This window comes from Oncorhynchus tshawytscha, linkage group LG02 (genome assembly GCF_018296145.1).
Source record: "Oncorhynchus tshawytscha isolate Ot180627B linkage group LG02, Otsh_v2.0, whole genome shotgun sequence".
Lineage (NCBI taxonomy): Eukaryota > Metazoa > Chordata > Actinopteri > Salmoniformes > Salmonidae > Oncorhynchus > Oncorhynchus tshawytscha.
Genome location: NC_056430.1, coordinates 1,964,102 through 1,978,619, shown reverse-complemented (window position 1 = coordinate 1,978,619; position 14,518 = coordinate 1,964,102). Strand labels below are relative to the sequence as shown.

The window sequence follows — 14,518 nt, the reverse complement described above, 5'->3', positions numbered from 1 at the left end:
ACGCCGTATTGTTACTGTTAGCTGATACGCCGTATTGTTACTGTTAGTTGATACGCCGTATTGTTACTGTTAGTTGATACGCCGTATTGTTACTGTTAGCTGATACGCCGTATTGTTACTGTTAGTTGATACGCCGTATTGTTACTGTTAGCTGATACGCCGTATTGTTACTGTTAGTTGATACGCCGTATTGTTACTGTTAGCTGATACGCCGTATTGTTACTGTTAGTTGATACGCCGTATTGTTACTGTTAGCTGATACGCCGTATTGTTACTGTTAGCTGATACGCCGTATTGTTACTGTTAGCTGATACGCCGTATTGTTACTGTTAGTTGATACGCCGTATTGTTACTGTTAGTTGATACGCCGTATTGTTACTGTTAGCTGATACGCCGTAATGTTACTGTTAGCTGATACGCCGTATTGTTACTGTTAGCTGATACGCCGTATTGTTACTGTTAGCTGATACGCCGTATTGTTACTGTTAGTTGATACGCCGTATTGTTACTGTTAGCTGATACGCCGTATTGTTACTGTTAGCTGATACGCCGTATTGTTACTGTTAGCTGATACGCCGTATTGTTACTGTTAGTTGATACGCCGTATTGTTACTGTTAGTTGATACGCCGTATTGTTACTGTTAGCTGATACGCCGTATTGTTACTGTTAGCTGATACGCCGTATTGTTACTGTTAGTTGATACGCCGTATTGTTACTGTTAGTTGATACGCCGTATTGTTACTGTTAGTTGATAAGCCGTATTGTTACTGTTAGCTGATACGCCGTATTGTTACTGTTAGTTGATACGCCGTATTGTTACTGTTAGCTGATACGCCGTATTGTTACTGTTAGCTGATACGCCGTATTGTTACTGTTAGCTGATACGCCGTATTGTTACTGTTAGCTGATACGCCGTATTGTTACTGTTAGCTGATACGCCGTATTGTTACTGTTAGCTGATACGCCGTATTGTTACTGTTAGTTGATACGCCGTATTGTTACTGTTAGTTGATACGCCGTATTGTTACTGTTAGTTGATACGCCGTATTGTTACTGTTAGTTGATACGCCGTATTGTTACTGTTAGCTGATACGCCGTATTGTTACTGTTAGCTGATACGCCGTATTGTTACTGTTAGCTGATACGCCGTATTGTTACTGTTAGCTGATACGCCGTATTGTTACTGTTAGTTGATACGCCGTATTGTTACTGTTAGCTGATACGCCGTATTGTTACTGTTAGCTGATACGCCGTATTGTTACTGTTAGTTGATACGCCGTATTGTTACTGTTAGCTGATACGCCGTATTGTTACTGTTAGTTGATACGCCGTATTGTTACTGTTAGCTGATGCGCCGTATTGTTACTGTTAGCTGATGCGCCGTATTGTTACTGTTAGCTGATGCGCCGTATTGTTACTGTTAGCTGATACGCCGTATTGTTACTGTTAGCTGATACGCCGTATTGTTACTGTTAGCTGATACGCCGTATTGTTACTGTTAGCTGATACGCCGTATTGTTACTGTTAGCTGATACGCCGTATTGTTACTGTTAGCTGATACGCCGTATTGTTACTGTTAGTTGATACGCCGTATTGTTACTGTTAGCTGATACGCCGTATTGTTACTGTTAGTTGATACGCCGTATTGTTACTGTTAGCTGATACGCCGTATTGTTACTGTTAGCTGATACGCCGTATTGTTACTGTTAGCTGATACGCCGTATTGTTACTGTTAGCTGATACGCCGTATTGTTACTGTTAGCTGATACGCCGTATTGTTACTGTTAGCTGATACGCCCTATTGTTACTGTTAGCTGATACGCCGTATTGTTACTGTTAGCTGATACGCCGTATTGTTACTGTTAGCTGATACGCCGTATTGTTACTGTTAGCTGATACGCCGTATTGTTACTGTTAGCTGATACGCCGTATTGTTACTGTTACTGATAGCTGATACTGTTAGCTATTGTTACTGTTAGCTGATACGCCGTATTGTTACTGTTAGCTGATACGCCGTATTGTTACTGTTAGCTGATACGCCGTATTGTTACTGTTAGCTGATACGCCGTATTGTTACTGTTAGCTGATACGCCGTATTGTTACTGTTAGCTGATTATTGTTACTGTTAGTGATTGTTACTGTTAGTTGATACGCCGTATTGTTACTGTTAGCTGATACGCCGTATTGTTACTGTTAGTTGATACGCCGTATTGTTACTGTTAGCTGATACGCCGTATTGTTACTGTTAGTTGATACGCCGTATTGTTACTGTTAGTTGATACGCCGTATTGTTACTGTTAGCTGATACGCCGTATTGTTACTGTTAGCTGATACGCCGTATTGTTACTGTTAGCTGATACGCCGTATTGTTACTGTTAGTTGATACGCCGTATTGTTACTGTTAGTTGATACGCCGTATTGTTACTGTTAGCTGATACGCCGTATTGTTACTGTTAGCTGATACGCCGTATTGTTACTGTTAGCTGATACGCCGTATTGTTACTGTTAGTTGATACGCCGTATTGTTACTGTTAGTTGATACGCCGTATTGTTACTGTTAGCTGATACGCCGTATTGTTACTGTTAGCTGATACGCCGTATTGTTACTGTTAGCTGATACGCCGTATTGTTACTGTTAGCTGATACGCCGTATTGTTACTGTTAGCTGATACGCCGTATTGTTACTGTTAGCTGATACGCCGTATTGTTACTGTTAGCTGATACGCCGTATTGTTACTGTTAGCTGATACGCCGTATTGTTACTGTTAGTTGATACGCCGTATTGTTACTGTTAGCTGATACGCCGTATTGTTACTGTTAGCTGATACGCCGTATTGTTACTGTTAGCTGATACGCCGTATTGTTACTGTTAGTTGATACGCCGTATTGTTACTGTTAGCTGATACGCCGTATTGTTACTGTTAGCTGATACGCCGTATTGTTACTGTTAGCTGATACGCCGTATTGTTACTGTTAGCTGATACGCCGTATTGTTACTGTTAGTTGATACGCCGTATTGTTACTGTTAGCTGATACGCCGTATTGTTACTGTTAGTTGATACGCCGTATTGTTACTGTTAGTTGATACGCCGTATTGTTACTGTTAGTTGATACGCCGTATTGTTACTGTTAGCTGATACGCCGTATTGTTACTGTTAGCTGATACGCCGTATTGTTACTGTTAGCTGATACGCCGTATTGTTACTGTTAGTTGATACGCCGTATTGTTACTGTTAGTTGATACGCCGTATTGTTACTGTTAGCTGATACGCCGTATTGTTACTGTTAGTTGATACGCCGTATTGTTACTGTTAGTTGATACGCCGTATTGTTACTGTTAGTTGATACGCCGTATTGTTACTGTTAGCTGATACGCCGTATTGTTACTGTTAGCTGATACGCCGTATTGTTACTGTTAGTTGATACGCCGTATTGTTACTGTTAGTTGATACGCCGTATTGTTACTGTTAGCTGATACGCCGTATTGTTACTGTTAGCTGATACGCCGTATTGTTACTGTTAGCTGATACGCCGTATTGTTACTGTTAGTTGATACGCCGTATTGTTACTGTTAGTTGATACGCCGTATTGTCACTGTTAGCTGATACGCCGTATTGTTACTGTTAGCTGATACGCCGTATTGTTACTGTTAGCTGATACGCCGTATTGTTACTGTTAGTTGATACGCCGTATTGTTACTGTTAGCTGATACGCCGTATTGTTACTGTTAGTTGATACGCCGTATTGTTACTGTTAGTTGATACGCCGTATTGTTACTGTTAGTTGATACGCCGTATTGTTACTGTTAGCTGATACGCCGTATTGTTACTGTTAGTTGATACGCCGTATTGTTACTGTTAGCTGATACGCCGTATTGTTACTGTTAGCTGATACGCCGTATTGTTACTGTTAGCTGATACGCCGTATTGTTACTGTTAGTTGATACGCCGTATTGTTACTGTTAGCTGATACACCGTATTGTTACTGTTAGCTGATACGCCGTATTGTTACTGTTAGCTGATACGCCGTATTGTTACTGTTAGCTGATACGCCGTATTGTTACTGTTAGTTGATACGCCGTATTGTTACTGTTAGCTGATACGCCGTATTGTTACTGTTAGTTGATACGCCGTATTGTTACTGTTAGTTGATACGCCGTATTGTTACTGTTAGTTGATACGCCGTATTGTTACTGTTAGCTGATACGCCGTATTGTTACTGTTAGCTGATACGCCGTATTGTTACTGTTAGCTGATACGCCGTATTGTTACTGTTAGTTGATACGCCGTATTGTTACTGTTAGTTGATACGCCGTATTGTTACTGTTAGCTGATACGCCGTATTGTTACTGTTAGCTGATACGCTGTATTGTTACTGTTAGTTGATACGCCGTATTGTTACTGTTAGTTGATACGCCGTATTGTTACTGTTAGCTGATACGCCGTATTGTTACTGTTAGCTGATACGCCGTATTGTTACTGTTAGTTGATACGCCGTATTGTTACTGTTAGTTGATACGCCGTATTGTTACTGTTAGCTGATACGCCGTATTGTTACTGTTAGCTGATACGCCGTATTGTTACTGTTAGCTGATACGCCGTATTGTTACTGTTAGCTGATACGCCGTATTGTTACTGTTAGCTGATACGCCGTATTGTTACTGTTAGTTGATACGCCGTATTGTTACTGTTAGCTGATACGCCGTATTGTTACTGTTAGTTGATACGCCGTATTGTTACTGTTAGCTGATACGCCGTATTGTTACTGTTAGTTGATACGCCGTATTGTTACTGTTAGCTGATACGCCGTATTGTTACTGTTAGCTGATACGCCGTATTGTTACTGTTAGCTGATACGCCGTATTGTTACTGTTAGCTGATACGCCGTATTGTTACTGTTAGTTGATACGCCGTATTGTTACTGTTAGCTGATACGCCGTATTGTTACTGTTAGCTGATACGCCGTATTGTTACTGTTAGCTGATACGCCGTATTGTTACTGTTAGCTGATACGCCGTATTGTTACTGTTAGTTGATACGCCGTATTGTTACTGTTAGTTGATACTCCGTATTGTTACTGTTAGCTGATACGCCGTATTGTTACTGTTAGCTGATACGCCGTATTGTTACTGTTAGCTGATACGCCGTATTGTTACTGTTAGCTGATACGCCGTATTGTTACTGTTAGTTGATACGCCGTATTGTTACTGTTAGCTGATACGCCGTATTGTTACTGTTAGCTGATACGCCGTATTGTTACTGTTAGCTGATACGCCGTATTGTTACTGTTAGCTGATACGCCGTATTGTTACTGTTAGCTGATACGCCGTATTGTTACTGTTAGCTGATACGCCGTATTGTTACTGTTAGCTGATACGCCATATTGTTACTGTTAGCTGATACGCCGTATTGTTACTGTTAGCTGATACGCCGTATTGTTACTGTTAGCTGATACGCCGTATTGTTACTGTTAGCTGATACGCCGTATTGTTACTGTTAGTTGATACGCCGTATTGTTACTGTTAGTTGATACACCGTATTGTTACTGTTAGCTGATACGCCGTATTGTTACTGTTAGCTGATACGCCGTATTGTTACTGTTAGCTGATACGCCGTATTGTTACTGTTAGTTGATACGCCGTATTGTTACTGTTAGTTGATACGCCGTATTGTTACTGTTAGTTGATACGCCGTATTGTTACTGTTAGCTGATACGCCGTATTGTTACTGTTAGCTGATACGCCGTATTGTTACTGTTAGCTGATACGCCGTATTGTTACTGTTAGTTGATACGCCGTATTGTTACTGTTAGCTGATACGCCGTATTGTTACTGTTAGTTGATACGCCGTATTGTTACTGTTAGCTGATACGCCGTATTGTTACTGTTAGCTGATACGCCGTATTGTTACTGTTAGCTGATACGCCGTATTGTTACTGTTAGTTGATACGCCGTATTGTTACTGTTAGCTGATACGCCGTATTGTTACTGTTAGCTGATACGCCGTATTGTTACTGTTAGTTGATACGCCGTATTGTTACTGTTAGTTGATACGCCGTATTGTTACTGTTAGCTGATACGCCGTATTGTTACTGTTAGCTGATACGCCGTATTGTTACTGTTAGTTGATACGCCGTATTGTTACTGTTAGTTGATACGCCGTATTGTTACTGTTAGTTGATACGCTTGTATTGTTACTGTTAGTTGATACGCCGTATTGTTACTGTTAGCTGATACGCCGTATTGTTACTGTTAGCTGATACGCCGTATTGTTACTGTTAGTTGATACGCCGTATTGTTACTGTTAGCTGATACGCCGTATTGTTACTGTTAGCTGATACGCCGTATTGTTACTGTTAGCTGATACGCCGTATTGTTACTGTTAGCTGATACGCCGTATTGTTACTGTTAGCTGATACGCCGTAGCAAAAAACACGAAGCACGCAAAAAACACGAAGCGCGCAAAAAACACGAAGCACGCAAAAACTGCGAGGCACGCAATGACATGTAAAAGATGTGCAGGCTAAACAGCTACATTTAAATAGGTTGTATATTAATAGGCCTACATTTACATTGAGGTATTATGTGCAGTTGTCACTATGATAATGAACACACCCTGAAAGCACTGAATGGTCTGAACCAGTATGTGTATTTTATAGACCCCATGAATGGTCTGAACCAGTATCTGTGTTTTATAGTCCTCATGAATGGTCTAATCCAGTATCTGTGTGTTTTATAGACCTCATGAATGGTCTGAACCAGTATATGTGGGTGAGAGACCGCATGAATGGTCTGAACCAGTATCTGTGGGTGAAAGACCTCATGAATGGTCTAATCCAGTATCTGTGTGTTTTATAGACCTCATGAATGGTCTGAACCAGCATCTGTGTGTTAGAGACCTCCTGAATGGTCTGAACCAGGGGGTAGCAAGTTTTAAGTTCCTCGGCATACACATCACAGACAAACTGAATTGGTCCACTCACACAGACAGCATCGTGAGGAAGGCGCAGCAGCGCCTCTTCAACCTCAGGAGGCTGAAGAAATTCGGCTTGTCACCAAAAGCACTCACAAACTTCTACAGATGCACAATCGAGAGCATCCTGGCGGGCTGTATCACCGCCTGGTATGGCAACTGCACCGCCCTCAACCGTAAGGCTCTCCAGAGGGTAGTGAGGTCTGCACAACGCATCACCGGGGCAAACTACCTGCCCTCCAGGACACCTACACCACCCGATGCTACAGGAAGGCCATAAAGATCATCAAGGACATCAACCACCCGAGCCACTGCCTGTTCACCCCGCTGCCATCCAGAAGGCGAGGTCAGTACAGGTGCATCAAAGCTGGGACCGAGAGACTGAAAAACAGCTTCTATCTCAAGGCCATCAGACTGTTAAACAGCCACCACTAACATTGAGTGGCTACTGCCAACACACTGTCAATGACACTGACTCTACTCCAGCCACTTTAATCATGGGAATTGATGGGAAATGATGTAAATGTATCGCTAGCCACTTTAAACAATGCTACCTTATATAATGTTACTTACCCTACATTGTTCATCTCATATGCATACGTAGATACTGTACTCTATATCATCGACTGCATCCTTATGTAATACATGTATCACTAGCCACTTTAACTATGCCACTTGGTTTACATACTTATCTCATATGTATATACTGTACTCGATACCATCTACTGTATCTTGCCTATGCTGCTCTGTACCATCACTCATTCATATATCCTTATGTACATATTCTTTATCCCCTTACACTGTGTATAAGACAGTAGTTTTTTGGAATTGTTAGTTAGATTACTTGTTCGTTATTACTGCATTGTCGGAACTAGAAGCACAAGCATTTCGCTACACTCGCATTAACATCTGCGAACCATGTGTATGTGACAAATAAAATTTGATTTGATTTGATTTGCTGTATCTATTGCTGCTGCTGCTGTATCTATTACTGCTGCTGTATCTATTGCTGCTGCTGTATCTATTGCTGCTGCTGCTGTGTCTTACTGCTGCTGTATCTATTGCTGCTGCTGTATCTATTGCTGCTGCTGCTGTATCTATTCCTGCTGCTGTATCTATTGCTGCTGCTGCTGTATATATTGCTGCTGCTGCTGTATCTATTGCTGCTGCTGTATCTATTGCTGCTGCTGTATCTATTGCTGCTGATGCTGTATCTATTCCTGCTGCTGTATCTATTGCTGCTGCTGCTGTATCTATTCCTGCTGCTGTATCTATTGCTGCTGCTGTATCTATGGCTGCTGCTGTATCTATGGCTGCTGCTGTATCTATTGCTGCTGCTGTATCTATTGCTGCTGCTGTAACTATTGCTGCTGCTGTATCTATTACTGCTGCTGTAACTATTGCTGCTGCTGCTGTATCTATTGCTGCTGCTGTATCTATTACTGCTGCTGCTGTATCTATTACTGCTGCTGCTGTAACTATTACTGCTGCTGCTGTAACTATTACTGCTGCTGCTGTATCTACTGCTGCTGCTGTATCTATTGCTGCTGTTGTATCTATTGCTGCTGCTGTAACTATTGCTGCTGCTGTATCTTTTGCTGCTGCTGTAACTATTACTGCTGCTGTATCTATTGCTGCTGCTGCTGTATCTACTGCTGCTGCTGTATCTATTGCTGCTGCTGCTGTATCTATTGCTGCTGCTGTATCTATTGCTGCTGCTGTATCTATTGCTGCTGCTGCTGTATCTATTGCTGCTGCTGCTGTATCTATTGCTGCTGCTGCTGTATCTATTGCTGCTGCTGTATCTATTGCTGCTGCTGTATCTATTACTGCTGCTGTATCTATTACTGCTGCTGCTGTAACTATTACTGCTGCTGCTGTATCTATTGCTGCTGCTGTATCTATTGCTGCTGCTGTATCTATTGCTGCTGCTGTATCTATTGCTGCTGCTGTTGTATCTACTGCTGCTGCTGTATCTATTGCTGCTGCTGTATCTATTGCTGCTGCTGTATCTATTGCTGCTGCTGTATCTATTACTGCTGCTGTATCTATTGCTGCTGCTGTATCTATTTGATTTGATTTATAGACCTCCTGAATGGTCTGAACCAGTATCAGTGTGTTAGAGACCTCATGAATGGTCTGAACCAGTATCTGTGTGTTAGAGACCTCATGAATGGTGTGTTGTGTAGTTTATCATGCTCGTTGTTGGCTTGGTGGATGGCTCTGGGACTTAACTCTAGCACAACTAAGGTTATTATTATCAGAACCGGACTACTAGTTCAGCGGTTCTTCCTTTTATAAAAGTCGTTTCGTACTGCAGCACAGCTTGTGGGCTGCCGCCATATTATATTCTGTCATTCAGTAAAATGTCTTCCCTATTGTCCTGCTGAAACATCAGCATTTTGAAAGAGTATTTTTATAATTATTTTATTAACAAATGCATAAATACTGTACAGTATGTGCCTGATCTGACATTTGTGCGGTTGCATGAGGTTTGGAGTTAGAAATGTAAACCTTTAGAGTCCTTAATACATTCCAAGTTGGGGGACTACAGTAGCCGAGCTATTAGACTCTTGTAAAGGTTGAAGAGTCTATTGTCCTGCTAATAGCTCATCGTGCAAACGTTGTTTGCAGAATTCACAGCCTGCTACGCTAGTGAAAAACAAAATGCCTCGAGCTGTCATCACTACTGTAAATAAAAACACACAGCCTGCTACGCTAGTGAAAAACAAAATGCCTCCAGCTGTCATCACTACTGTAAATAAAAACACACAGCCTGCTACGCTAGTGAAAAACAAAATGCCTCCAGCTGTCATCACTACTGTAAATAAAAACACACAGCCTGCTACGCTAGTGAAAAACAAAATGCCTCCAGCTGTCATCACTACTGTAAATAAAAACACACAGCCTGCTACGCTAGTGAAAAACAAAATGCCTCCAGCTGTCATCACTACTGTAAATAAAAACACACAGCCTGCTACGCTAGTGAAAAACAAAATGCCTCCAGCTGTCACCACTACTGTAAATAAAAACACACAGCCTGCTACGCTAGTGAAAAACAAAATGCCTCCAGCTGTCATCACTACTGTAAATAAAAACACACAGCCTGCTACGCTAGTGAAAAACAAAATGCCTCCAGCTGTCATCACTACTGTAAATAAAAACACACAGCCTGCTACGCTAGTGAAAAACAAAATGCCTCGAGCTGTCACCACTACTGTAAATAAAAACACACAGCCTGCTACGCTAGTGAAAAACAAAATGCCTCGAGCTGTCACCACTACTGTAAATAAAAACACACAGCCTGCTACGCTAGTGAAAAACAAAATGCCTCGAGCTGTCATCACTACTGTAAATAAAAACACACAGCCTGCTACGCTAGTGAAAAACAAAATGCCTCGAGCTGTCACCACTACTGTAAATAAAAACACACAGCCTGCTACGCTAGTGAAAAACAAAATGCCTCGAGCTGTCACCACTACTGTAAATAAAAACACACAGCCTGCTACGCTAGTGAAAAACAAAATGCCTCGAGCTGTCATCACTACGTAAATAAAAACACACAGCCTGCTACGCTAGTGAAAAACAAAATGCCTCCAGCTGTCACCACTACTGTAAATAAAAACACACAGCCTGCTACGCTAGTGAAAAACAAAATGCCTCCAGCTGTCATCACTACTGTAAATAAAAACACACAGCCTGCTACGCTAGTGAAAAACAAAATGCCTCCAGCTGTCATCACTACTGTAAATAAAAACACACAGCCTGCTACGCTAGTGAAAAACAAAATGCCTCCAGCTGTCATCACTACTGTAAATAAAAACACACAGCCTGCTACGCTAGTGAAAAACAAAATGCCTCCAGCTGTCACCACTACTGTAAATAGAAACACACAGCCTGCTACGCTAGTGAAAAACAAAATGCCTCCAGCTGTCACCACTACTGTAAATAAAAACACACAGCCTGCTACGCTAGTGAAAAACAAAATGCCTCGAGCTGTCATCACTACTGTAAATAAAAACACACAGCCTGCTACGCTAGTGAAAAACAAAATGCCTCGAGCTGTCATCACTACTGTAAATAAAAACACACAGCCTGCTACGCTAGTGAAAAACAAAATGCCTCCAGCTGTCATCACTACTGTAAATAAAAACACACAGCCTGCTACGCTAGTGAAAAACAAAATGCCTCCAGCTGTCATCACTACTGTAAATAAAAACACCGCATCTAGTGGTACAAATATATTATTGTATTCGATAAAAATAAAAAAAATACACACAATTTAAAAATGTTTCCTAACAAGTGGTTGCCATGGTAGATAATCCATTAATAATTGGTATGACACGGCTCTCGGAACTCATTAAGAGGGGCGGATTCTATATGAAAATACTGGCAGATCAATAAAATGTCCCTGTAGATCTAATTACATTTTGAGGATTGGAGGATTCTAAATTAATATCCAAGGGGCAAATCTGGTCTGTGATATTGATTTAGAAATGTAAAACCCTACAGAGAATATCTAAGGGGAGTTTATATAATTATAATGCAGGGTTAATAAGAATAATGGTTGGATAACAGATCGGCTCTCTGAACTCATTAAGAGGCGGCTTCTATCTTCAGTACAATCGTTAATTCAGAAGGTTAAACACATAGGTGTTAGGCCTGCAGTAGGTTATAATAATCTGCCTTTTGGGAATGTTAAAAATCAAAGGCATGTATGGAGTTAGACATTTGGCTGTCCAGAACTATTCAAATCAACCAATGTCCGCCTTTAAATGCTTTATTATCCAAATGTTTAAAGTGCGTGTGGACGACCGAGGGAAACAAAATGGTGCCGTTTGAGGCCCTGAGGCAGAGTGATGCTGGAGATAAAATGAGTACAAACAAGAGGAAATGAAGCTTGCAACACACATCTGATTATTCATTATGATGAGGATTTATTTTGTTTACATTCTTCATTGTAACCATAATGTCATAAATAAATAATTTAACACCCACATGAGCAGCTTAACTTGGTCAAAACATTTCTTTATTCAAGACTATCAGAAAGAATGTTGGTACTTAATTATTTTGATCCAAAGCCAAGAATGAGGGAGTCACTCAAATCCTCACTGGACTCTTTCATTTAGTTTCTTCTGTACATCAGCAAAGAAGGACTCCGTTTCACTTTATATAGAAGGGCTATCACTCTTTCACTCTGGTAAATGTTATTTAAAATGATTTCTTTCTGTTTTTAGTGGGAGGGAAACCAAAAGCACACTGTGCCTATTTTTCAAAAATTGTCAATCCACATGTCATGTGACATTCCCCCATTTGTATTTACCCAAGCTCTGTCTTAATTCCAGGCCACCTTTATTGTTTTGAATTGATGCAGGACTCTAGTGCCAGAGAAGAGAGACTCTCAGACTGAAAACACCACCAATAATTTACGAAAAGATAGTACATTTGTTCCACAGTTTAGATTACCGATAGATCAGCGTTATAACTCCCCTGTGTGGTACAGAGACAGAATGCCACCATCTACCACTAACGGTCGCGGCATAAACTCAAAACATTTTCAAGCCAACTTCAATTCAGTTATTATAAAATGACACTTAGACTTGTATATTTGACCTTTTATAGTCTAGAAATTGACTCTTTCTAATAATTTACTCTGGCAAGTTTGCCACTGGCACTGCAGTAAGGAAGTAAAGCAGAAGTCGAATCCATTGCATCCGTTGTTTGGCTGTGCCCACAGCAATGTTCCAAAATCAGCTAGATAGGGTTAGATTTGAGACTAGGTAGAGGTGGTCAGGAAGCTGTCAGAGGTCGAGGTGAGACAGACCTTCATACCTGGCTGGGGCCTGTCCAGTACAGCACAACGTTGCTAAACATTTTAAAACATTTGTGTATTAGACATGGTAAAATACATGATTAAACTTGTCCTGGCTGACTGTAGGCTGGGTGGAGGGGTTAAATACATGATTCAACTTGTCCTGGCTGACTGTATGCCGGGGCGAGTTCCATATTGATGATGATGATGGGTCTCCTTTTTTTCCTTCCTTTTAGAGAAGCCTCAGTAACACGGAGGATGAGTGTTCCCACCTGAAGGAGATGAATGAGAGGAACCATGAAGAGCTCAGAGAACTGGCTAATAAATACAACGGCGCTGTCAACGAGATCAAGGACCTCACTGACAAGATAAAGGTGATGGTCAGAGGACTCTATCTCAATTAGCTTTATTCCTCGCTTCCTATCTCCTCGCCTCCTTCTCACCTGTACTGGATAAGGTACAGGGTCCCTCCCCTCTGTGACCACCTCCAATAAGATACAGGGTCCCTCCCCTCTGTGACCACCTCCAATAAGGTACATGGTCCCTCCCCTCTGTGATCACATCCAATAAGGTACAGGGTCCCTCCCCTCTGTGACCACCTCCAATAAGGTTCAGGGTCCCTCCCCTCTGTGACCACCTCCAATAAGGTACAGGGTCCCTCCCCTCTGTGACCACCTCCAATAAGATACAGGGTCCCTCCCCTCTGTGACCACCTCCAATAAGATACAGGGTCCCTCCCCTCTGTGACCACCTCCAATAAGAAACAGGGTCCCTCCCCTCTGTGACCACCTCCAATAAGGTACAGGGTCCCTCCCCTCTGTGATCACATCCAATAAGGTACAGGGTCCCTCTCCTCTGTGAACACCTCCAATAAGGTACAGGGTCCCTCCCAGGGTCCTCCAATAAGGTACAGGGTCCCTCCCCTCTGTGACCACCTCCAATAAGGTACAGGGTCCCTCCCCTCTGTGACCACCTCCAATAAGGTACAGGGTCCCTCCCCTCTGTGACCACCTCCAATAAGGTACAGGGTCCCTCCCAGGGTCCTCCAATAAGGTACAGGGTCCCTCCCCTCTGTGACCACCTCCAATAAGGTACAGGGTCCCTCCCAGGGTCCTCCAATAAGGTACAGGGTCCCTCCCCTCTGTGACCACCTCCAGTAAGGTACAGGGTCCTTAACCTATGATCTTCTCCAATTGGTTTTGAGAAAGAGACGAGGAGATGGGATCCAGGAAATGGAGTAAGGATTCCTTGAGAAAAGTGCCAGGGGTTGGGGATGTGGAATAAGCCTTGACTTGGTGTGGCAGAGATGAGTGATATTGCTATTTAGTGACCATCCCAACCAAAAGTACCCATAGCATAATAGTGTGTGTGTTTGTTCCTGTGTGTGTGTGTGTGTGTGTGTGTGTAGCTGGCAGAGGGTCGTCAGGAGGAGTTGACTCAGAGGGGTCAGATGGAGAAGAAGGAACTGCAGCTTTGTATTGATGAGATGGAGGAGAAGGAACAGGCTCTACAGGCCCGCTTTGAGGCCTTACAGGCTGATAACGACTTCTCTAACAAACGCCTCACTGCCCTGCAAGGTAATGTAACACACACACACACATACTGGTGCTGCAGACCGTTGCTGCGTAGGTTATTGGTCCATCTCCTCTCGATTTATGACTCTACCCCTGAGATGTCTCTGTGTAGGGAAGAGTTTTCCCTAACCGAACCCCAGCAGGGGAAACGGGTCATCTA

At 42.3% G+C, this 14,518-nt stretch overlaps 1 protein-coding gene across 2 annotated transcripts in view; it reads left to right on the top strand.

Annotated features, from left to right (window-relative positions):
• The window catches only part of LOC112236526 (sarcolemma associated protein a), a 132,780-nt gene that overhangs the window by 45,695 nt on the left and 72,567 nt on the right, over nucleotides 1-14,518 (top strand). For both annotated transcript variants that reach the window (XM_042329548.1, XM_042329550.1), the window contains exons 9-10: nucleotides 13,021-13,158; nucleotides 14,193-14,361. In XM_042329548.1, the coding sequence (XP_042185482.1) occupies nucleotides 13,021-13,158; nucleotides 14,193-14,361 (307 nt within the window). The remainder of the gene's footprint in view (nucleotides 1-13,020; nucleotides 13,159-14,192; nucleotides 14,362-14,518) is intronic.